This window comes from Hemiscyllium ocellatum, chromosome 3 (assembly GCF_020745735.1).
Source record: "Hemiscyllium ocellatum isolate sHemOce1 chromosome 3, sHemOce1.pat.X.cur, whole genome shotgun sequence".
Taxonomy (NCBI): Eukaryota; Metazoa; Chordata; class Chondrichthyes; order Orectolobiformes; family Hemiscylliidae; genus Hemiscyllium; species Hemiscyllium ocellatum.
In genome coordinates this window covers 116,766,467-116,792,458 of record NC_083403.1, presented here as the reverse complement: position 1 = coordinate 116,792,458, position 25,992 = coordinate 116,766,467, and the positions used below count along the sequence as shown (strand labels likewise).

The 25,992-nt window shown below is 39.7% G+C and overlaps 1 protein-coding gene across 1 annotated transcript in view; it reads left to right on the top strand.

Annotated features, from left to right (window-relative positions):
* myom2b (myomesin 2b) overlaps positions 1-25,992 on the top strand; it is a 122,349-nt gene that overhangs the window by 16,911 nt on the left and 79,446 nt on the right. The window contains exons 3-8 of the mRNA XM_060821604.1: positions 4,585-4,698; positions 5,723-5,861; positions 5,968-6,125; positions 12,345-12,437; positions 21,626-21,714; positions 21,814-21,864. Of these exons, the coding sequence (XP_060677587.1) occupies positions 4,585-4,698; positions 5,723-5,861; positions 5,968-6,125; positions 12,345-12,437; positions 21,626-21,714; positions 21,814-21,864 (644 nt within the window). The remainder of the gene's footprint in view (positions 1-4,584; positions 4,699-5,722; positions 5,862-5,967; positions 6,126-12,344; positions 12,438-21,625; positions 21,715-21,813; positions 21,865-25,992) is intronic.

Genomic DNA, 25,992 nt, shown 5'->3' with positions numbered 1-25,992 from the left:
GATTGTAATGAGTCCAGGAAACCACTTTTATGATTAAAGCTCTTGAATCTCGAAAGTATATTGCATCTCTCCTGCTTTCCTTGTTCATTCATCAAACTTTCTAGAGGTTGTAGTTCCTTCGCAACTCAGGATTGTGAAATAATTTCTCTCCCAAGTTTGCCTATTTTCTAAAATCTGTTTATCATCCCTCCCATGGGATCAGTTTTTCACCCCCTCTGGGCAGGGTAGAGTGTGTTAATATTGTGACTTACAAGATGCCACAAAGATTGTCGGGCAGGTTGAATGGAGCAGAGAATCTTTTCTTGTCTGTATTGTCCATTTTGTCATGGCATGCTCCAATCAAGTACGGGCTCTTTCTTTCTTATCCTGAAGAATATTGAATGACACTGAAAGCTGTTTTACTTGGATCTATGAAAATGATCCAGTCTGGTAACAAATATTGAATGTACTTGGAGACAGATTCTATTAACAACTGCGCAGCTGGAATTGCAGTTGGCCGTGCAGCTGTCTCGGGGCTGGTGTTTTAATTTACCACATGCTGTAGCTCTTCTCAGCTACTCTTGACACCTAGCTTTGACTTGAATTGACCAGCATTACAGCTCCTCAAGCACCACCAGTTCCAGTCACCCCTGATTATGTTTAAATTGAATTCCAAAGAAAAATGAAAGGGCCCTCTAATTTTTCAGTTTACATTTGATGACCAAGCTACAACTTTATCTTTTCTGAATTAGATAATGTTTAACTCTGAACATTTTACATGTCGGATACAATGGTGGATTACAAAGCTGCCATGATGTTTGCTAGGATACATCGCCCCCATCTACAGTGTATTGTGTACTACTCAAACTTTTCTTCCACAATTTACAAGATCAGTTGAATCCATTATAACATCCTGCAGTCTGTGCTTTATTCTTACCTGTCTCCTTTTCTTAATAGAAAACAACTAATTTGACAAGGATTATTATATTCTTTTAGTTCCGAGTTCATGAGGTAAACAGCTAACAGAGCAGTGTTCATAACTAGCTGTGCATCTTGGGATCTTGCTGTTGCCATTCATGTTTTTAATAAAATAACCAAGTATGATTAAATAATATGATTGTTAAGTCACAAATGATTTTGACTAGGTACAGATGTAACAGTGAATGAATAGAAGGCTATGTTAATAAGGTAAGGTGAACTAAAGTGTGAAGAGGCTTGTGTGGAGCGTAAAGAGTGACATAAGTCTTTTGGTCAGAATGACCTGTTTCATAACCACTTTATGATATGCAATTGGATCAGTGTTTTGTATCAGGTCTTGTGTTTGTGAACTCGCAGCAGTATTTCCCTTAAAGCTTCCCCTGTTTTTAAAAGGAAAAGCACAAGGATTAAGAGGCCCAATGCAGTGTTGTTAAGTTGAACAGGCACAATTGGCAAATTCTAATTGTGATCACTGGTACTCATACCTCCTCCAAATATCAATGGGCTACTCCACTGTGACCTTGGCAATGCTTTGTAAGGTTGTGTCACTCTCATGAAGTCATAATTGAGCTGCGACAGCTGCAGGTACAACCTTTAAGGGAGACATTCAGAAGATTAAGGTCTGAAGCCTCTGCCAAATGAGTCCTGCCATGATGGTCCCACATTGGCAAAAATTCAAACTAATAACTGGCTGTTCAACATTCCCATTTGAAGGCTGGTTTGCTGCTCCTTCACAGAGAAATTCCTCTTGCCTGACACTAAGCTTCACCTAAATCATTCCACAACCATGCATCACTCACAAAATCACCTCATTGACCAAGCAATCTGAGAACTTTCTTGCCACATAAGGTCATTCCATTCTCCTGCTGTGTGAAATTTTGTGGGTCTTAATTCTGAATTAGTTGATCATTTGTAGCAGCAATCTTGGTGCTTCAGAGATGCTTCCTTGTCTTGACAAGGAGAAGATTATTTTAAGAAAAAAATAGCAAAGTGTGTGATGGCATTCTTCGTGTGATATGTAATCCAAACTCACAAAGATAATCTTTAATGCAAGTGAGCTGCCACCTTCCCATATACCTAGAACATACCTTCCTAGGCTGCTTCCTTCAGATTCTGGAAGCTATCTGCTGGACTTTACCTCAATATTGCTGTCTTAAAGGTTACAGACTTGGTGCCTTGAAGGACCATCTGTCCCAAATTTATCTAAGTGGTTTCAAAGCTGAGTGGTTACCTTGACCCTTTCAGGTATTGCAACATCCATGGAGTATCCATCTTTCCCCAGATATGACTGTGGAGATGTAAAAATGCCTCGAGCCCATCGTAAAAATATGAAGTGACATCATGAGTAAAAATGGGTAGCACAAATGAATTCATGGACAGTTTGGTGCATTTCTAGTGGTAAATTCACAAGTGAGGAAAATGAAAAGTATGATAACTGTGAACACAAATGATGTGAGATCTTGATCAGATGGGCCAATGGGCTGAGAAGTGGCAGATGGAGTTTAATTTAGATAAATATAAGGTGCTGCATTTTGGGAAAGCAAATCTTAACAGAACTTATACACTTAATGGTAAGGTCCTAGGGAGCATTGCTGAACAAAGAGACCTTAGAGTGCAGGTTCATAGCTTCTTGAAAGTGGAGTCGCAGGTAGACAGGATAGTGAAGAAGGCATATGGTATGCCTCCCTTTATTGGTCAGAGTATTGAGTACAGGAGTTAGGAGGTCATGTTGTGGCTGTACAAGACAGTGGTTAGGCCACTGTTGGAATATTGCATGCAATTCTGGTCTCCTTCCTATCACAAAGATGTTGTGAAATTTGAAAGAGTTCAGAAAAGATTTACCAGGATATTGCCAGGGTTGGAGGATTTGAGCTATAGGGTCAGGTTGAATAGGCTAGGGCTGTTTTCCCTGGAGCGTCGGAGGCTGAGGAGTCACCTATAGATCTCATAAAATCATGAGGGGCAAGGATAGGATAAATAGACAAAGTCTTTTCCCCGGAGTGGAGGAGTCCAGAACTAGAGGGCATAGGTATAGGGTGAGAAGGGAAAGATATAAAAGGGACCTTTGGGGCAACTTTTTCACACAGAGAGTGGTACATTTATGGAATGAGCTGCCAGAGGAAGTGGTGGAGGCTGGTACAATTACAATATTTAAAAGGCATTTGGATAGGTATATGATTAGGAAGGGTTTGGAGGATTTGGGCCGTGTGCTGGCAGATGGGACTAGATTGGGTTGGGATATCTGGTTAGCATGGACAAGTATGACCGAAGGGTATGTGTCTGTGCTGTACATGTCTATGAGTCTATGACTATGACTCTATGTAGGTGTAAATGGGCCTTTTGTCCCGAACTGTGAATGGAAACTGGGCACCAGTTTACAAATTTCCACCCTGACATGTATTTTTTTAAGTTTGGGGAACCATGTGTCTCAGCAAACAAAATTGATTTTGCATTGATTTTTTTTCCCTGTCAAAGGAATCTGTATAGTTTGTAAATGAATAATAGCTCAGTTGATCAGATATTCAGCAGGTAGTGTGTTGAGGTGTGATCCAGAGCCACAAGTAATCATAGTTTAATTTGAATAGTTGGGCTGTGGGATAGTTGGATGAATATTCTTGAGATTTTCATGAACATCTTTGAGGATTTTCCTTTCTGATTAAATTTTCCTTTAGTGGTTAATTACTTTTTCAGGTTCCCTAATGGTATAGCACCATGGAAGCAGCTGTTTTAATGGGTTAAGCAAACTCTTCTTAATTATTTCCCCAATATACTGTTGTAAAACAATGGGTTCTTTACCTGTATCTAATGTGTCGCATTGTGCATTATTCTGTTCTCATAATGGAACCAGGTACAATTTAACATGTCGAGGTATGATCACAGGCACAGCCTTTGGTTAATTACAGATTATTTATTGTTGATGAGGGAAGTTTTCTAGCTTGTACTTCTTTATTTCCAATTCAGAAGAATTTAATATGAATGTCAGATTTGCTTTCATTCTTTTTAAGGCAAAACAATACCTTGGCTAATTTAAGCTTGACATCTGAAATAGTTCTTCTAAAACCTAATGTACAGCTGATAGGCTTAAGAATCTTATTGACATAATATTGATATTGCATATATTTACTGATATATATTCTGTGTTTTAACTATATTGAAACAATGGAAGAAATTTATTTATATCACTGTGTTTACAGGCTTTTGATGTTTGTAAATGCAATTTTGAAGTTTGAACCACATGTACAACTTGAATTCAATCCTGAATAGCTTTGTTCTGGATGTGTATTATCATAAAATATTTAGTCAATTACTGTGAATGAAGCTACATGATGCAGTGTGCTAGCTGTTCTGTATTTTGGCCATTCAGTCTGAGTGACATATATTGCAGTAAATAAACACATTGTATCTCTCAGAAATTGAAGAAAATCTGGGGAATGAAATTTATTCAGCATTGACAACATAACTGTTGATGTGTTCATCGATAATAAAAAAAATTACCATATGATCAGAATGGGAATCCCTTTATTAATGTCAACAGTAGCACTTAAAAAAAAATGAATTGTTTCAGAATTGCTTTACCTTACTCCTTTTGGTTTTAAAAGAGTGTTTGCCTTCTCTTTTCTTTTTAAGGTCTAGATCATCACTTGAGACTTCCTTATCCAGACACAGTCCTTGTGCTAAAAGGGTTTGTCAGTATGCTGAAGAAGAAGTTCCTGAATACTCAGTGCCTCCATTTCGGAGCAGGTATATCAATAATATTATGTTAACGCTGTTATAAGCAGCCTACAGACATTGTTTTCATATGATGTGGCTGGTAGCCCATTTGTCCCTGGCAGCAGAGTGGAAATGGTCAAGAGATCTAATCTTCTGGATTTTCGTTTAACAGAAGTGCAGGGGGTGAAATTGGAGGATCTGATCATTCACCCCATCTTCTATGTACCAAAGACTCTTTTAAAGGAGCAATGTTGCACAAGATCTGTACTTTATTGTATAAGCTTAAGCTCAGTTGATAGTTAACTGGATCAGAGAATGCATAACACTCATCAGACTGCATGTCTGCACCTTCAAAAGAGAGAGAGAGAGAATCCAGATGCAGATTCCTTCTGAAATAGGAAAATTTTGTTTATTTTGAAACTAGTAATTATTTAATAATTATTTAATATTCAATAAAATTTTGACTTAAAATATATTCAAAACGATTTTGATCTATGGGATTCATTATTTCAGCAATTTAGATGTTTAGAAGTCACTTAAAGGGACAGAAAGTCCTAATGCTCACATTGAGAAGGAAAAGGAAAGACTCCTTGGCAGCATGGCATCCACAAACTCAGAAATGGGTACTTTTATTAGTGACCCAATGTGAATTCTCTGTTATTTTCAAGTCATTGTCATTTTAGATCAGACAATGCCCAGAGTTGGACTTTTCCCATTTTGCTTTGGCTCTATTATAATTATAATCAGCTCAGAGTGAGCTATAAAAAGTTCCCAAGTGGTGGAGTGTGTGCCAATTGTTAACAAAAACCAATCAACTTTTGGACACCATTGGGAAAAACATAGCTCACGTGGGAACAGACAGTATAAGAAACAATGATAGCCTGTTTGCAGTCTCGCAGCAGTCTTGGCCTGAAACCTCTAGTAGAGTGACATGTAATATCACTTTGATGTTTTGCTTATCAACAAATGTAATTATGGAAAGGCTGTATTCAAATGAAATGCAGATAGATAATGAAAGCTTTTGAAAAGTTTCTGTCTGTTTTCTGATTGACAGAGAGGGTGAAGAGGAAGAAGTCAAGCCTAAACCAAGAATATTTCTATATGGTACAAAACTACGGGAGATGGAGGCTGAGATTTCTAAACTCAAAAGGTCTGCACATGAGCAAGCAGACATGTTAGCTCTGAAGAGGATGGTAAGTGATCAACTTGATTAGTTTACTGTCAGCCTCCATCCACAAGTCGTAGCATGTTTCCTGGGATGATTAAATTAAGTGTTTTTAATGGATTCTGTTTGTATAGGAAGAAGAAAGGTTAGCTGTGCAGAGACATGTCCGTGAGGATTCCATATGCCGTGCTCCTGAATTTCTTGTCCGGTTAAGATCCCATACAGTTTGGGAGAACTCCTTTGTAAAATTGTTCTGCACTGTTCAGGGTTTTCCAACCCCGTTAGTCAGATGGTAAGTCATGTTGACCTTGTGTACTGAAAGATTGTCCGTCACTGTGCCTGGTAAAGAATGCATTTTCTTGATTTACTCATTATTTGGATTTGGAGTTACGGTGAACTAATTTTGTTTGCTCCAAGACAATTCTAGAAGCAACTTTTAAAACAAAAGTGAAACCATATTTTTATAATATGTGCACACTCTAACCAGCTGGCCAGGTAATTACAGAGGAAACTCAATTATCTGAAGGACGTGGGCGGGCAATATTTCGTTCAGTTAATCGAATGCTGAATAATCAATGCCGGGTAACATAGTTAGCCATGCACTGGGACCTTGCAATCTTGTTTGGATGATCCGAAGTTCGATTAAGCGAATGTTGGAAAATCGAGGTTCCTCTGTATAAGCTAAAATAAAATCCAAATCACTGACTACTTTACTTTAAGAAAAAATATTACAATTTGTTTAATCAAATTGGTGCATATATGGAATGAGCTGCCAGAGGAAGTGGTGGAGGCTAGTACAATTGCAACATTGAAAAGGCATCGGGATGGGTATGTGAATAGGAAGGATTTGGAGGGATATGGGCCAATGCTGGGAAATGGACTAGAATAGGTTGGGATATCTGGTTAGCATAGATGAGTTGGACCGAAGGGTCTGTTTCTGTGCTGTACATCTCTATTACTCTAAATCAGAAGACGATGCCTAAAACACATAATCTCCAACAAGACTAGCTAAAAGCCAATTCTTGGCCACAGTTCTCTCAAGTCAATCTGCTACCTGCATACTTAGGGTAGATTGGATCCTTCAAAGCACTGGGTGGTATGGTGGCTCAGTGGTTAGCACTGTTGCCTCACAGTGTCAGGGACCTGGGTTTGATTCCAGCCTCGGGTGATTGTCTGTGCGGAGTTTGCACATTCCCCCTGTGTCTGCGTGGGTTTCCTCTGGGCACTCCGGTTTCCTCCCACAGTCTAAGGATGTGCATGTTAGGTAAATTGGCCATGCTAAATTGCCCTTAGTGTTCAGGAATGTGTATGCTAGGTGCATTAATCAGGGGAAAATGTAGGGCAATATCGTATGGGAATGGGTCTGGGTGGGATATTGTTCGGAGGATCGGTGTGGATTTGTTGGGTGAAATGGCCTATTTCCACACTATGAAAGCATTTGGACCCTGGTTACATTAATGATGGATCTCGAAGGCCTTCTGCAGAAGTTCATGATAGGGTCTGAAATCCCACTGGAAATGCTCAATAATAGTCTATTGCCTGCATTTTAACTTGAGCCAGGTTCTGTTTTTTTCATCCAACCTGAATTCACTGACCTACGTTGGTTACCAGTCTAACATCCTTGCATCGGCATCGTTTAAGATAATCAGGTTAACACCTGCCCAAAATAGCACAAATAGGAATGTAGCATCATAGCATTAGGCCTTCATAAGGGAACTTTATCGTCAGAATTACACCCCTATAAACTATTTGTATAAAATAAGATACTGAGAGAAAAGGTGCAAGGTGATGTCTTCATGACACTTCTCCAATTACTGGTAAACAGCAGCTAATGTCTCTTCATGCATCTACCTTCTGACCAACTTACATGATTCTTTAACCATTGTTTGAATTTCTTCATGGGATACACCTTCTCCAATGCCTTCTCTGTAACCAATATGGCCTCTTGTACATCCCCCCCATTTCAATCCTGCAACTTTGGCACTTCTGATATCAGTATTTCAGATGTGATATCAGATCTGAAGTTCTCTCTGCCCCTTTAGTTCTTCCTTCAAGTATGATATTTCTTGAAACATAACACTTTGCCAAGTATTTTTCATCCTTTGGCTTTGTATTAATGAGGTCCTGGGACATGTTATTAATTAAAAATGTTGTGTAAATTCATGTGGTTGCTATTTGGTGCTTCAAATATTTTATTGGCAGTCACTTGCAATACATTGCAGATAGCAGTCATTTTCCTGACACCATTAACATTGCTACATTGAAGAAGCTGATTATGAAGTTTAAAAATATTATATCCAAGCCTTTCAGCTTTCTTAAATTGATTTGTTCCAAGCAAACAAGCCATCTGCCACCACCATATCTAACACCAGTGATCAGAACTGAGGCTCATAAACCCTGCAATCTCTCTCACAATGTTCATAATAATGCAATAAGTGTTCATGTTTAATTAAGCATTGAGCTAAGGCTTCATTCCAGTTGGTGAAGTTCATGTATGAATGCTTAAAGCACTTGTACAACATTCCTTGGCATGCTATTTTTAACAGGCATTCGACATCGTTTAAGATAATCAGGTTAACACCTGCCCAAAATAGCACAAATAGGAATGTAGCATCATAGCATTAGGCCTTCATAAGGGAACTTTATCATCAGAATTACACCCCTATAAACTATTTGTACAAAATAAGATACTGAGGGAAAAGGTGCAAGGTGATGTCTTCATGACACTTCTCCAATTACTGGTAAACAGCAGCTAATGTCTCTCCATGCATCTACCTTCTGACCAACTTAGATGATTCTTTAACCATTGTGAGAGAGGCAATAGACTGAAAATATATCATTGGGTCTTGTTTAATAATAGTTTGCCAAGAGGTATTACAGGGTGCATAGATGGCTGGCAGAGTATGTGGCTTGGGTTTCCTTGTGAGGAAATTAAATCTTACTTTAGTAGTTTTATGATATGGTCTACACCCTTTAATGGAATTTAACCCTTGCGACTCAGTGTTGAAAGTCCATATTCATTACAAGACTGTTTTTCTCTACTGTACCAATTGCATGAAGAATTGCAATGAAGTTTGAACTGCCTCATCAACATCTCAAAATTAGCATGTCTCTCTAATTGCAATGTGGATTGTGAATGTTTTACATTTTTAGATGTCAGTTTGACACCGATGAAGGACTGTTGCCTTGGAGTTAGAAAATGGAGCTGATGCTTCACTCCAAACCTTGAACATATAAAGTTAAAGATCACACAACACCAGGTTATAGTCCAACAGGTTTAATTGGAAGCACACTAGCTTTTGGAGTGCTGCTCCTTCATTAGGTGATAGAGGAGCGGCGCACTAAAAGCTAGTGTGTTTCCAATTAAACCTGTTGGACTATAACCTGGTGTTGTGTGATCTTTAACTTTGTACACCCCAGTCCAACACCAGCATCTCTAAATCTTGAACATAGAAGCTTGGGAATGCCTGGTACCCTGCTGTGTTGGCATGATTGGTGGAATGGGGACCTCCCCTAATGTCACTATCCAATATTCTGGACATGGGCGATCTCTTGCCAAGCTGGCACAAGTTGTTGGCTGATGCCAGTGTCCATCAGTGGTGTATCCTGACCAAAAGCAGTTGACACTCCTAAGGCAGAGAACAATCCCACAGATGGTACAAATGACCTGACGAGATCATTAAAAAAAACTCTTCAGGTCCCAATGAAGCTAAATTGACTAAAGAAGGTAATCCTGGAGGAATTCATTACTCTAATGTAATAAATAATTGGATCACTGTGAAGATTTCATGGAGGCCTAAGCGAGATCTTTTCCAGAAAATAGATTTTCCAGGAAAGGTTGGAAGCTCTCCAAACACTGATGCATGATCCATGCCTCCAAACTGCAGTTTCAAAACCCAGGTCAAGATGTCGCAGAATCTTGGCAGAGTCAGGATTGACCAAGTTTTGCCATCCTCCTGAGTCTTAAGCACAATTGACCTTTGTACCTTTTCAGATATTTCTGAGCCAAAATCTAAGGATGTAAAATGATAAACAATTAAATGGTTCATTGGTAAATGTTTGTTGCTTTTCATATATTGCAATTAACATTTAAAACTGAGTAGAATAATGCTGCCGAAAAGTGAGTTTTCTTATGGAAAAGTGTTGGAAATGTTTGAGATGATTCTACAGTTACTCCTGTAGATTTACCCATTGTGGTTTTTCATTTTTGATGTGTATAATTTAAATTTTTGGTGTTTATTTTTAGGCATCACACCTGTTGACCTTTAGATAGTTAACTGATATTTTAATGGTTTAAACAGGCACATTTTAAACAATATTTTATATCCCTGCCATAATCCCAAGTGATGCTTTAGTGCAATAGAAAAGAAGTGCCACCTTGTCACAAATAATGCCTTCCAGATGAAACCACATTTCAAAAGGAGAATGTCAGAGGGTTCACCAGCTGACCAGAATTACATTCCATCCTCAACTATTAACACAGATGAATTAATTAGAACAAAGAACATAGAACTGTATGCAAAGGAACAGGCCCTTCGGCCCATGATGTTGGGCCGAACACAATGCCAAATTAAACTAATCCTTTCTGCCTGCCCTTGGTCCATATTTTTGCACTCCTTGCATATTCATGAGCTTACCTAAAAGTTACTTACATGCTCCTACATATCTGCCTCTACCACTATTCCTACTAGCACCTTCCAGACTCCTACCACTCTCTATGTAGAAAAACTTGGCCCTCACATCTCCTTTGAACTTTCCGCCTCTTATCTTAAATGCATGCCCCCTGGTATTAGATGTTTCACGTCTGGGAAAAAAAGACTCTGACCGTCAACCTTATCTATGCATCTCATAATTTTATAGACAGATATAATTGCTGTTAGTGGGGTTTTCGTGCTTACCTCTGCCTAACAACATGGATGATGTGGTGACTGGCCACTCAGCTGAAGTGACAGGCAGAGACTCGTTTATTACAACAGGTTTTTAGAAGGTTTTCAGGAATATGATCCAAAAATGAGTATAATTATTTTTGTGGAGTATAAAGGAGCATGCTTACTCCTTCTGGCCTATAAACTAGATTTGGCCTTTGGTGCATTTTCTACTGCTATTATCAACATCATCTCCATCCAACAACCTGAGTGACAGAGCAAGAGCTTTGACTGTCTGGACTATAGTGTCTCTTGGAAACATTGCAGAAGAATCTGCATGAAATGAATTATTTTGTGGTGTATCTGCCAGAGACAAAATAATTACTTATTTTTTTTCAAAAAATGAGCTCTCTTCACAATTACTAGATACATTTTTCTTTTGAAAGCAAAGATGGTTGTGAATTCCATTTGAAAAATTAATTAGTCCACTGTAACACATCACACATTCTACTATATACAATGTTATAAGGCATGTGCTTCATTCAAATTGAAGCAATGGATTTTTGAATTACTTTTGGTTCAGGAAATACTGTATAATGAAGGAGTGATTTAAGAATCTAAGCAACTCTTTATTTGAAGATGTCACATATAGCTCCATAAGATATTCAAGTCCGAGATAACTAAGTTGCAATGTCTAGGCAATGTGTTCTGCAGGCAGCCAGTCACATCTAATTACATTAAGCTTGAAACAGAATGTCACTGATTCTAACAAGTGCTTTTTCAAGTGAGGCCAACTATTTCAAGGAGGGTGGGTGAAGGTCACTTTGATAACGCTTGCAATCAATAAGTCTGACAGTATCTGTTATCTGTCAAGAAGCAGTTAACACAAGAATTTTACCCTTCAAATATCAGTTTGGGTAATCTAAAATATTCTTAAAAATTCATAAGTTGGTTACTTCCACATTATGCTTCAACAGAACAATCAGAAACATCATTCCTTCTCTAAACCTCTCTCTCTCTATATTGCTCTTCTGCTTTATGACCCTCTTCAGAACCCAGCTTTGTCAAAACTGTTTGTCAATCCTCCCAATTCCTATTTTCCTGGCTCCAAAGCAGTTTTCCATTTTCTTTATTTGTGAAGTATCTTGGCACATCTCTCATGTTAAACAAGGTCAGTAAATGAATTTCTTGTTATGCTTGTATGAAATTTCTCTGTCTTTTACATTAATTGAAAGTGTAAAAATCATTTAAAATATCAGACATTATACTTCTATTGATTCTGAAATTACATTGCAGAATTTCAAACTATAATCATTGGTAATAGTCCTTGTTAAAATGGCTCTTTAAATGTAATGAGGAGGAATAATAAAATTTGTACTTGTAATTCATTCAACTTGTATATGAAAACTTGTAATTATACTTGTAAAAGTCTTGCCTTCCATAGCCTCAGGATGTCCCCAGGTGTTCTGCAAGCATCAAAACACTTTTGGAAGTGCAGTTGCTTACCTCACCCAAACAACCTTATTAAGCCATCTCTTGCGGTCAACTATCTCTTTGTTAATTACCACTAAACTAAATGGACATTGGCATTGATTCCCAACCTTTATCCTAAGTCATCAATCTAACCTATTTTCTTTCATTAAAAGGTATAGAGATGATGTCTATATTGATCAGACAAGTGAACCAACCAAGTACAGGATGGATAGCTACTACGGAGTTCACTCTTTGGAAATTAATAGGTGAGTTCACGCAGAAATATAAAACACATTCAAGGGATCCTGGTAATCATAATGGATTGTTCTTGTATTTCAATAGAATAATAGAATGATACAGTCCATCTGCTTGTGCCAATTATTTGGTAGAGGTTTAAAAGTCACCATTGAATCTGCTTTCACTGTCTTTTCATTAATGCATTCCAGCCAGAGCACCTGGCTATGAAATAGTTTCCTCGTGTCATTTCTAGTTCTTTTGCCTGTTCACTTAAACCTTGATTACTAACCCTTCCCCCTCAGAGAAATAGCTTATCCTTATTTATTCTTTCAAAACGGTGTTTGATCTTGAATAGAATGATCAAATCTCTTCTTAACCCTTGATGCTGAATGTTGAGAAGGTGCCTGCTTATTGAGTCTCTTCACATTCACTGAAGTCCCTCATCTCGACAACCATTCCAGTAAATCTCTCCTGCACCTGACATCCTTGTTTAAAATCTGGCTCCCAAAAATGAACAGTATACTTCAGCTGAAGCTTAACCACTCTTTTAAAGAGGCCGGGGATAACTTCCTTGCATTGTATCCTATTCCACTTATTTTTTTTGTAAAGTCTAAACTCACATTTTTTTAAAAAATCAGCCTTCTCAGCTTGGCCTGTCATTTTCAAGGATTTGTGTACCTATACATGTTAAGATGGTACTATTACTGTTTAATTTGCCTTTCTTCATTCATCTAATGGAATGGGCTGGAGTTAATGCAGCCTATCTTAACAAGAAACATATTAGCCAGGCCCACTTCACTGCAGGAGAATCAATGCAGATACCATCGACCGAATGGACATCTTCTCTGCAACAATCCTGACTGTCCCTAGCAAGACTGCCACATTTATCTCCTGTCAATTACCTGCATGGTTCCTTGTTGTGTGCTGACTGCAGTGATTATGTTCCCAATGAGCACTGTCAGGATTGGAGAGTTGCTGGCCCCCTGATTAGCCAGAATCCATTGGAGGTGGGAGCTTCTTCCTTATTGGCTGGGTTTAAAGCTGCAAGCTCAGGCACTAATTGCTGAAAGACCATAAAATTTGATCATCGCTTCCTGGGCCAGAACTTGAATTTACATCTAATGGATAAGGCCATTACCTCTGCTTAAAATTCAGTTCAGACAGTCCTTTGTAATGCTGTACTGCTTATCAGCTCCTGATTAATGAATGCTTTGCAAATGAGTGTTCTATAGTTAAAAGCACATGTTTGAAACCCATGTGAATTAGTCTTTAGTTGGCATATGCTTTTGTGTTTGCTGTGCTAATTTTACTGGATCTAATTGGGTGCGTTCATTCCTTCTTTACAGCTTTTAATCCATCTTTCTTTCTTTCTGACTCTATTCAGTAACTGAAAGCGATGTTGTTTGTTCCTTTTGTTACAATGATAGTCAGGGGCATGCAATGCTCCTTCACTTTCCAATGTATGGATTTGTAGTCTGACTGCTGTGTTATGGCCACAGGCTGTTCAATTCAGTTATCCAGTCAGAAGAACAAAGGAAAGGAACACAGGCATTGACCATCTGTGTGAATGACTGAAGCATTACTTTCAATCGTTAACTATAAGCCGTGAGCAGTTCAGGTTGATGGAGGATAACAATGTCATTTTCCAAAATTATTTTTATTAACAACTTCTCTAAGGTTCTCTTAGGTTTCCGTCCACTGTTCTCTTCCACCTGACATTGAGCAATGAGGTAATCTGCTTCTCTCTTTTGCATACAGCCCTGCTCAATCACAGCTGCCCTCACCAAAATGCTGAGCTGTCCGTGATTGGATCCCTGCTCCCTCGCAGCAGTTTAAATTCTTTTGGCTATCACCTTGTTACTAAGGCCATGTTAAGTTGGTGATTTGAAACCTTTCTAATTCTATCAGCGCCAGCTTTACAGAGTGCAAAAATATCTGATATGTAAGCCCTCATGTGAAAGCATGATTCTCTAATCTGCCACATGCAGTACTGAAAGAAAATAAAACATTTAATTCTTGCTTTACTGCTGTGGGCCAGAATTACCTAGAAAAATAAGGTTACATTTATTGTGTGCATTATTGCTCATAGATCAGTAACCCAGCAGTTAGTGTCAAGGAAGACCTAGAATATCAGTTGTGATTCACTTACATTGCTTGATGACTTGGCTGAAAGTGAATGTTTATATTCAACTTCTCTGTAATGCCAAGAAACATCAGTGGTGTTAATATACATGTAACTCCATGAAGAAAATGGGGGTGATATCTGAACCTTGCTAACAATGAGATTTTAAAAGATTTGACGAGGCGAAAGTGGGTACTGCAGATGCTGGAGATGAGGCTCAAGGTTAGAGTAGAGCTGGAAAAGCACAGCAGGTCAGGAGGCGTCTGAGGAACAGGAGAGTCAACTTTCGGGTCAACTCTCTTGCTCCTTGGATGCTGCCTGACCTGCTATGCTTTTCCAGCATCTCACTTTTTGATTTTAAAATCAAAAATACTCAAGATCGAACACTAGGTACCACCATACGCAGGAGGCAATCTCACCTTTTAAAAAAAAATAGAAATGTTTGTTTCAGCTAAAGGAAGAAAAGGTTTTCCTTAGTTTAAGACAGAAAAAAAATCCTTTCCATATTTGTTCTCAGCAGGTCTGCTCTTCTCTTTAATCTGGTTACCTCTCCTGTCTACATATCTTTATACCTGAATGGGATAATTCATTTAATGGTTATCACACTGGCCAATGAGTTGAAACTAATCCATCTGATTCCAGGCATACAAATTACTAACTGAGCAAACATCATAATGATAAAATTAATGCTAGTCATAGAGTCATAGAAATATACAGCAGGGAAACAGATCCTTCGCCAACTTGTCCATGCCAATCAGATATCCTAAATAAATCTAGTCCCCTTTGCCAGCATTTGGCTCATATCCCTCTCAAAGCTTCCTATTCATATACCCATCCAGATGCCTTTTAAATGTTGTAGTTGTACCAGCCTTCGCTACTTCCTGTGGCAGCTCATTCTTTCTGCGTACCACCCTCTGCATAAAAAAGGTGTCCCATAGATCCCTTATAAGTCTTTCCCCTCTCACCTCAAACCTATGCCCTCTAGTTTGAGATTTCCTCACCTCTTGTCGATTTACCCTATCCACGTTGTCATGATTTTATAAACCTCTAAGGTCACCCCTTAACCTCCTACTTTTGAAATACATTTTCAAAAGAGGAAAAGTGTTCTGAAGCATTCAAACCCTTGTGTTGTGAAGAAGTTTAACTGCCATTTATTCTCTGGAGGGTGATATAATTGTTGTCAGCGCTGTACGGCTCCTTATGAACAAAAGTTTTATTTGAAAATAATACATTAAGACAAAACTATTTCTTTGTTTTTCTCAACTGCCTCTTCCAATCCATCCTTTTCCTTTTATTTACTTTTGTATTCATATCTAACTTGACTCAATACTCCTTTGTTTAATTTAATTTTTTATTGTTAAATATTATTGATTAAGGATAGGATCCATTGTTCACTGAGGTGCCAGTTGCCCTCGCCTTGTTTTCATCAGTTCATATTTCCAGCAAAATAATGGGGCTTGAAGTGGAAGGAAAACATAGCAATCCTCACAGTGCAATTTGTGAGATGTTCCATCCAGCAAATTTTGCAACAATGTTTGCCATCCAAACAGAACATTTATCAGCGAAGGTGCTGTTGCACCACCTGCTGGTGAGCACTGGAATTAACTGACAACTGGCCGGGTCAGAATGAACCATAAAGCTGGATATATTGCATGGAACAATGCAATTCTCAGAATCCCTACGACTTGGATGATATTGAGTACTGCAGGGTAATTGGATCTTAATCAAATTATTGTCTGGTAACACTAAACAGTGAGATTTTACCTGTTTTCCCTCTTTGGATTTGCATGTAAATTAACTGGTAGTGCAACGCAAACTGTCATTATTTGTTGAATTAAGGGCACCAAAATTTGCCCATTTCTTCTTATAGACTCATACTGTGAGGTTAGTGGAAACAATGCAAACTTGACAAAGCCCGATCTTTGAGGTATGTTCCTTATGGAGGTTGAGCCTCCAGCCCTCTCTTACAAAGTAATTTTTGTAAAGGGTGAAGTACAAAACCAGGAATTCATTTAGAGTTATAGAGTTTTTGTAATGTACAGCATGGAAACAGACCCTTCAGTCCAACTCGTCCATGCTGACAAGAAATCCCTACCCGATCTAGTCCCACCTGCCAACACCCGACCCATATCCCTCCAAACCCTTCCTATTCATATACCCATCCAGATGCCTTTTAAATGTTAGAATTGTACTAGTCTTTACCACTTCCTCTGGCAGCTCATTCCATATAGCTCAAATCCTCCAGCCCTGGCAACATCCTTGTAAATCTTTTCTGAACCCTTACAAGTTACTCATCTTTGTGATAGGAAGGAGACCAGAATTGCACATAGTATTCCAAAAATGGCCTAACCAATGTCCTTTACAGAAGCAACATGACCTCCCAACTCTTGTACTCAATACTCTGACCAATAAATAAAAGCATACCAAATGCCTTCTTCACTATGCTATCTACCTGTGACACCACTTTCAAGGAGCAATGAACCTGCACTCCAAAGCCTCTTTGTTCAGCAACACTCCCTGGGACCTTACCGTTAAGTGTATAAGTCCTGCTAAGATTTGCTTTCCCAAAATGCAGCACTTCTCATTTATCTAAATAAAACTCCATCTGACACTTCTCAGCCCACTGGCCCATCTGATCAAGATCCCGTTGTAATCTGAGGTAACCTTTTTCACTGTCCACTACACCTCCAATTTTGGTGTCATCTGCAAATTTACTAACTATACCTCTTATGCGCATATCCAAATCATTTATATAAATGATAAAAAGTTTGTTCTCCATTTCCTTGGCCATTAGCTGTGACTTTATAAAATAGGTATATATAAGTCTGGTTTCACTAGGCATAGCCCAAAACTATTCCTCGGTCACATGCTTCACTGTTTACAGGGCCTTTAACATGCAAGTCCCATAGGAATCTCTACAAACCAGCAAAAACACATTTCTGCAAGTTCTCTCCTGAATAGGGTATATTAGTGCAGGCAGAGTGACATGATGCTCACATGATGGAACAAGCAGAGTCCTTCACCCCAGATTATCTGAAGCAGTATCCATTTCAGTCCAAGCTGGGAGTGTCTTCTAAATATACATGTTGCTTTTTAAAGCTTTTTGTTGGTATTTGTCCGTTGTATAGTTAAGTACTGATTAATGTGGTAGCGACTTTTACTTCATTATATGGTGCTGTGGAAGTCTTTCTATTTTGTTCCAGTTAATATACAATTTTGTAATTTGTTACATCCTACTTTCTTTTATCCTGGGATCAGTCTTGAGTGGTTTTTGGTGACAGAATTTCATGGCAGAATTCCAGGCTGAAATCATCTTCTCCAAATGCCATTTAGATAATGATCGTTTTTAAGGATGTTTTCATCCTGGTTTTAAATAGGTAATTTGTCTTCATCAAAACAAGTAATGAGTGGCTAATGCCATTTTTATTTGTTTTGGATCCATGTTCAACTGATATAATTTAACTGATCTGATGTATTAGTAAACAAATTATGAGTTATTCATGGAACAGGTGTTAATGCACATGTTAACCTTTTAATGTTTAACATTTATTCAATAAGACAAATTTGCTCCTTTATTGAAAGCATTTTGGAAGAACTATTGAAAAAAACAATATGATGAATTATATACGTTTTTCTCCTTTCTGCTTCTGATTCTTGGCAGCTTGTAATTTTAAGTGTGTTTTGACTGAAAGACTTGTCTTCGTGAAAGAAGCTGTGAAACAGACCTCTGACCATTTGATTAGCATGTAGTTGGGATAGTTTCACACTTGCATACCAGTCATGCGCCATGTTCATCCTTGTTTGTTGAGAAGTCCTGCATTTTTGAGAATTGTAGCTTGTCAAGATGGTTCTCATGTGCCTTCCAAACATGATCCGTTTCGGGAAAGGTGACCCTGCATCCAGAGTCTCAGGTGTAACACAGTGACAGGAAAATCTTGTTTCATTGTCTTACACTTTAGGATGAGTGATTTAACAGTGCAAACTTTTCGCTCAGTGAGACAATTTAATCAGTGGTAATGTGGTGAGGACATTGTATTATTCACTCCCCATTTGGCATACACATGCCTGAAAGGTCTTCCTGTATATTTGGTCATTGCCATAAATTATTTCTTTTGGGTGCACCAAACAGACTGAATAAAGCATTGATGGTTTCTGCCAAGGGTGCACTTGGTTCACTCTTTATTTGTCTGATAATTAGAAATGATCAGTGACTAAACTGAAGTCACCTCCATTAACTGTAAGTAAATCCGTTGTGATTTTGGACCAAAGGGCTGATGGAATACGCGAGTGTAGAATTTATTCACGTTGCAGTGGCTGGTGGTTCTGGCATGCCTTGTATCAAATTTGTTAATGTACCGTTGATCCCTGGCCAATAGAACATATCAGGTGCTAGTCATTTTGTCCACTCTATGTCCATACTTCCTTGGTGTAGTTACACCTGTATGTCCTGGTGGAAAGCTTCAACCACAGGGACTTGTTTTTCTTTTGAAGATAATATCTCAAAACATAGAGTTTATCTTTGTAAGGCCAAAAGTTCATCTTTGGGGCAGCATGGTGGCTCAGTGGTTAGCATTGCTGCCTCACAGCACCAAGGTCCCAGGTTCAATTCCAGCCTTGGGCGACTGTCGTGTGGAGTTTGCACATTCTCTCAGTGTCTGCGTGGGTTTCCTCCGGGTGCTCCCGTTTCCTCCCACAGTCCAAAGATGTGCCAGTTAGGTGAATTGGCCATGCTAAATTGCCCATAGTGTTGGTTGCAATAGTCAGAGGGCAATGAGACTGGGTAGGTTACTCTTCGGCGGGTCGGTGTAGACTTGTTGGGCCAAAGGGCCTGTTTCCACACTGTAAGGAATATAATCTAGTCTAATCTCAAAAACATCTGACACCTCTCTTATAACATCAGGCCACCTTTCAAGAACAACTTTCTCCATTATCCATTCCCAATTGTATCTCATATAGTTAAAACCCAACACTGTGGAAACAGGCACATCGGCCCAACAAGTCCACATTGACCCTCCGAAGAGTAACCTATCCAGACCCATTCCCCTATTACTCTACATTTACCCCTGACTAATGCAACTAACTTACACATTCCTAAACACTATGACAAATTCACCTAATGTGCCCATCTTTGGATTGAGGGAGGAAACCCATGTAGATGCAGGGAGAATGTGCAAACTCCACACAGACAATTGCCCAAGATTGGAATTGAACCTGGGTCCTTGGCACTGTGAGGCAACAGTGCTAACCACTGAGCTACCATGCCGCCTACTGCAGTACAGTTCGATACAACAATGTAATTGATCAATGTCTGAGTATATCCTTTACTTGGATGTCCATGTTGTGGGCTTTTACATCCAATCGAATATCTGCAATCTTGTTCAGTTTTGGCAATCTCCTTAGTGTAACTGAGGTGATCATTTTACTACCAGATTTGTAGCAGAATTCCTATCCCTGCACTTTTATCAGAAATCTAGGTGGTGAACTTTTCCATGGTTTACAATAAATTGTTTCCAATGGGTTATGACTGGTTTCCACAGTGAATTGTTACAGACCGGTATGTGTGAAATCTTGTGGTCCAAATATTATAGCAAGTGTATCATGCTTAAACTTGGAATATTTGGATTGTGCCTATGATAGATTTTTGGATCCAAATGCAATTATTTTGCCATCTTGTAGGATGCATGATCCGACTTTTGCAAAATGTCAACTCCCAGGATTGTCGTCCTCCTTAGATTGTAATATTTCATAATGCAGCTTTCTGCTGACAATGCTTGCTTGATAGACTTGAATGTTTGTTGATAGTTCTCCTGCCATATGTATGGTATGTCTCTCTTTAGGAGCTCTCACAATAATGCTGCTTTGTGACAGACATTCAGAATGTAAGGCGCCAAGAAGCTGAAGAATTTGATGCATTGCTGAAGGTTGTCTTTATCTTATGGAATAGGCATTCATCTTACATCTTTTACTTTGCCTGCATCAAGACAAATTTTGCAACCTGACTAAATAGAGCCAAAACAACTTGCATTGGGTTGGCCCTACTTGCTGTTGAAAATGAGTCATTTGTGGTGAGCTGCTGCCATCAATGAAGGAAAGTTCTGATCATACTGTCCTTTGGTTTGTCCATTTACTGCAATATCATCAGTAATGGATACATATCTAAGCACTAGAGCATATCTTGATTGACAATTAAACTAAGGGCAAGCAATATCAATAGTTACTTCCTGAGATTTCTCAGCTCAGTGTACCAATTAATATCCTTGTTTATTGTCTAGTTTGGGAAAGTACTTGGAATTGATTTCCTCTGGTGTTGGGATCTTGTGTGAGCATGTCTTTTGGGAGAGTTTCAGATATCTTGGAGCTAGACATATCCTGATTGTGCCATCCTCCTTTTATACACTTGTAATTGAACAACTCCAGTCTGGTCACAGGGTGGATGATTGCCATTGCTTGACTCACTGGATGCAGGCAAGGTAGCACTTGTTGGTTGTAGGTACAGGGAGAGGTAGAATGGGGCTGGAATTGGATGAGAAAGGTGACTGAGGGGAATGGAAGATGGTTAATGAGGCAACTTTGATAAGATGCAATCAGAAAACTCACGAGGACCTGCAACGAGAAACACAATGAGACTGACACTTAACCAAAAAAAAATAAGATCCAGCCCCAACTCCTGTTCCCCTATTGCACTCTACCACAGTATTCACTGACTAATGTTTCAGTGAAGTTACAACTTGTGTTGAAATTCTTGTCTTTGCTTTCAAATCCTTTCCTTATCTCTCTAAAAGCATGTAGGCTTAAACCACATTTTAAAAAATTTACTCCATTATTAGTAGCTTTGCACTCAGCTATCTAGCAGTTCTGAAATTTTGTCTTTAAACTCTGTAGGTTTCCTCCTTCCTTAAGTTCCTTCTGAAAATCTACTTGTGACCTAGTTATTGGGCATCTGATCTCATATCCTCTTAGGTAGCTCGACATTACATTTTAAAAGACTCCAGTGAAGCCTGTTGGAACCTGTTTTCATTATTTTAAAGGTTTTATGCAATTGCAAGATTTTGTTGCTGTGTGACACCATGAAGGCAATCTTTTTGTTGTTTTCAGATGCGCCACAAGTGACACTGCTCAATATACTGCCTTGGCGTTTAATATTCATGGAGAGGCATCATCAAGTGCCACTGTCATTGTTAAACGTGAGTTTCAGAATAAATGTACCTGGGTCATTTCTCAGTTTGAGTACTACATGTCGTGCAGAGAGGAGCTGGTCACTTAAATTTACCCTCTCCTTTTAGGTTTTCGAGGAGATGAAGAGCCTTACCACTCTGTTTTGCTCCCTTTGAACTGTAAGTAAATAACAGGAAAAGCAATCAATTAAATCTATTGCAATTAATTACCTTCTGCTTTTAGAACATTGCTCACTTTGACAACTACAATTTAAAGTCTTTACTATATCAGCTGTGCAGCTTGAATTTTATTTTCTCTTCTCACTTCTTTTTTCCGCTAAAAACACTGATCTTTTCAAAGGTACAACTGTCAAGGAAGAAATTGTAACTCCAATACTTGTCCAAATGCTCCTCCCTTAAATGTCGGAAAGCCATTGTATTACAAAATATGGTCTATGCTGTCATTGGGATTTTATAAGGTTCCAAAGTGATAAAATTATGTGCGATATTTTCCTCATCTTGCACCTTGGTGCTAATGGATTGAATTCAGGAGTGTGTCTTCCATCCTCGAATAGTTGAAGTTGATCCTATCACAACCTCAACTGGGATTATCTCACCTGCCACAAATAGAAATGGAACTGGAGGTCCTGCTGGTTAACTGGCTCAGATTCATATCGCCAAAGTGTTTGTTCACTAATCCATCAGAGCACAGACTTCATCTCTGATTCTGAGCACGTTAAATTTATTATGATTTCCTTTGACTGCAGTTAATTGTTTGAGAGGCCTGTTTGCACTCAGTACACTAATTGTCATTGGACAAGAGCCATGGCTGTCGCACTGCAAGCACAAAGGCTAGAGGGAAAAAAACCCTCCAATGTCAATCTGAAGGGAGGAAACAATTTGTAGGATAATGACAACAAACAGTGCACAGGAAATATGTCAGCATATTAAAACAGGAGAAAAGAGGTCAATACATTAGTGAAAGGCCCTACACCAGAACTGGGCAATGGAAGATAAGATTATGGGACAGAACAAAACAAAGAGGGGAAGGGTGAACAATATGAAGCTCCACCCTCCTCTTTGTTTTAGTCTGTTCTGCAACTTCAATAACATTAGGTTATTCTGCATGAGTACTTCAGACAAGACTTTTTATTTTTATTAAAATTCAACTGTCAAGTCCGTACGTGATTTATTTTTCTTGTTCTGCTGTTTTTTAATGTGAGGCCTCAGGAAGTCTCGACAAAAAAATTCATTCATTTGGCATTGACGATTAAAATGTGGTTTTAAATGTGCATGTTCATTATATACTATCACATTTGGGGATTGAATGACCTTTGCTGTTGCGATTAGTTTCCTGTGAATAGAATGAGATGATGAAAGAGCATCCCCGTGTAGTTATCTTCATCAAACAGTGACCAATGTTGGATGTGATTCCACCACTGGACAACACTTGCTGAATACTCGAGATTGTGCAAAGAAGTGAACTAACAAACAACGTAAGGTTATCAGTTCAGATCTCAGTGTGCATGCTAAAGGCTACATTAATCTCAAAGTAAGGCATTATGGGTAGAATTCAGGAAAAGAAAGGGTGCAATCCCAACGCTGGGATTGTAGTACTGACCTGCCAGCTGGAGATAGAGGAAGAGACATGTAGTCAGATTTTGGAAAAACAAGAAAATAACAGGATTGTTGTTATGAATGTTTTAACTTCCCCTATATTGACTGGGACTTCCTTCGTGCTAGGAGTTTGGATGGGGAGCAATTTGGCAAAAGTGAGGACTACAGATGCTGGAAACCAGAGTTTAGATCAGTGTGGTGCTGGAAAAGCACAACAGCATTTGAGGAGCAGGAAAATTGATGTTTCAGGCAAAAGTCCATCATCAGGAATAGAGGCAGGAAGCGTCCAGGGGTGGAGAGATAATGGGCGAGGGGGGGAGGGTGTGTGTGTGTGGCAGGGGAGAAGGTAGCAAAGAGTACAATAGGTGAAAGGGGGTGGGGATGGAGATGATAGGTCAGAGAGGAGAATGGGGGAAGTTAACAAGGAGTACAAAGGGTGAATGGGGGTGGGGATGGAGGTGATAGGTCAGAGAGGAGGATCGGGAAGGTAGCAAAGAGTATAATAGGTGAATGAGGGTAGAAATGGAGGTGATGGATCAGAGAGAAGGGTGGGGGAAGGTAGCAAGGAGTACAGTAGGTGAGTGGAGGTGATAGGTCAGGGGGAGGGTGAAGCGGATAGATGGGAAGGGAGATTGGCAGGTAGGACAGGTCATGAGGACAGTGCTGAGCTGGAAGGTTGGAACTGGGGTAAGGTGGGGGGAGGGGAAATGAGGAAACTGGTGAAGTCCACATGGATGCCCTGGGGTTGAAGTGTTCCAAGGCGGAAGATGAGGTGTTCTTCCTTCAGGCGTCAGGTGGTGGGGGAGCGGCGGCGAAGGAGGCCCAGTGCCTGCATGCCCTCGGCAGAGAAGGAGGGGGACTTAAAATGTTGGGCTATGGGGTGGTGGGATTGATTGGTGCAGGTGTCCCAGAGATGTTCCCTGAAGCGCTGTGCGAGGATGCGTCCAGTCTCACCAGTGTAGAGGAGATTGCATCGGGAGCAACAGATACAATAAATGATATGGGTGGATGTGCAGGTGAAACTTTGATGGATGTGGAAGGCTCCTTTGGGGCCTTGGATGGAGGCGCAGGTTTTGCAATTCCTGTAGTGCCGGGGAGGGTGCCAGGACGGGAGGGTGGTTTGTTGGGGGGGGGTGTGGACCTGACCAGGTGGTTACGGAGGGAACAGTCTTTGAGGAAAGTGGAAAGGAGTGGAGAGGGAAACATATCACTGGTGGTGGGGTCTGTTTGTAGGCGGCGGAAATATCGGCGGATGATGCGGCTAATGCAAAGGTTGGTAGGGAACAATTTGTTAGGTGTGTCCAGAAAGATTTTTTGAAACAGTATGTGGATAGTCCACCGATGGAGGGGGTCATACTGGACCTGGTATTGGGAAATGAGCCCAGCTAGGTGATCAAAGTTTAATAATTCTGTATATTTTTGGAAATTTATGGTTAAGGACGAGAGTCAATCTCAGATGAAGGTATTAAATTGGGGGAAGGCCAACTATAACTGAATTAGGCAAGAACTGGAGAACGTGGATTGGGAGCAGTTGTTTGAGGGTATCTCTATATCTGACATGTAAGTCTTTTAAGAACCAGTTGATTAGAATGCAGGACAGGCATGTTCCTGTGTAAATCAAGCACAGAAATGGCAGACTTTGAGAATCTTGGATGACAAGAGAAATTAGCTTAGTCAAAAAAGAAGCTGAAAAAAGACAATGTCCTTGATTATAGAGAAAGTATGAAGGAGCTCAAACAGGGAGTTAGGAGGGCTGAAAGCATCTATGAGATGACCATGCCCAGTAGGGATAAGAAGAATCCCAAGACATTTTCTCCATACATTAGAAGCAAGACGGTAGCTGGGAAAGAGTAGGCCCTCTCAAGGATAAAGGAGGGAGGTTATGTGTGGAGCCAGAGGAAGTGGGTGAGGTCCTTAATGCATTCTTTACATCACCATTCACCAAAGAGAGGACATGAGGGTTGTTGAGGTTTGGGAAAGGTGTGTGAATACTTTTGGGCAGGCCAACATAATGAAGAAGAAAGAGTTGGATGTCGTGAAATATATTAAGATAGACAAGTCCCCAGGGCGAGACAAGAGCGTATAAAATTCCTACAGTGTGGAAGCAGTCCCTTAGGTACATTACTTTCAAACTGACTCTCTGAAGAGCATCCCACCCACCCTATCCACCTATCCCTGCATTTCCCATGGCTAAGCCACCTAACCTATACATCCTTGGACAGTATAGGCAATTTATGCATGACCAATCTACCTGACCTGCACATATTTGGACTGTGGGAGGAAACTAGAGCACCCAAAGGAAACCCATATAGATACAAGGAGAATGTGCACACTCCACACAGGCAACCTCCCAAAGGTGGAATTGAACCCAGGTTCCTGGTGCTATGAGGTAGCAGTGCTAACCACTGAGACACTATGTCACCCCAGGGTACTGTGGGAGGCAAAGGAGGAAGTAGCTGGAGGATTAAGAAATATCTTTGCTTGCTCTTTGGCCTCAGGTGAAGTTCCAGAGGACTGGAAAATGGCCAGAGTTATTCTTCGTTTAAGAAGGAAAACAGAGATAATCCAAGTAATTATAGAACGGTGAACCTGATGTTAGTGACGGATAAACTGTTAGAGAAGACATTGAGAGTCAGGATGTATTCACATTTGGAAGCGAGTGGACTTGTTAGTGATCGGCAGCATAGGTGT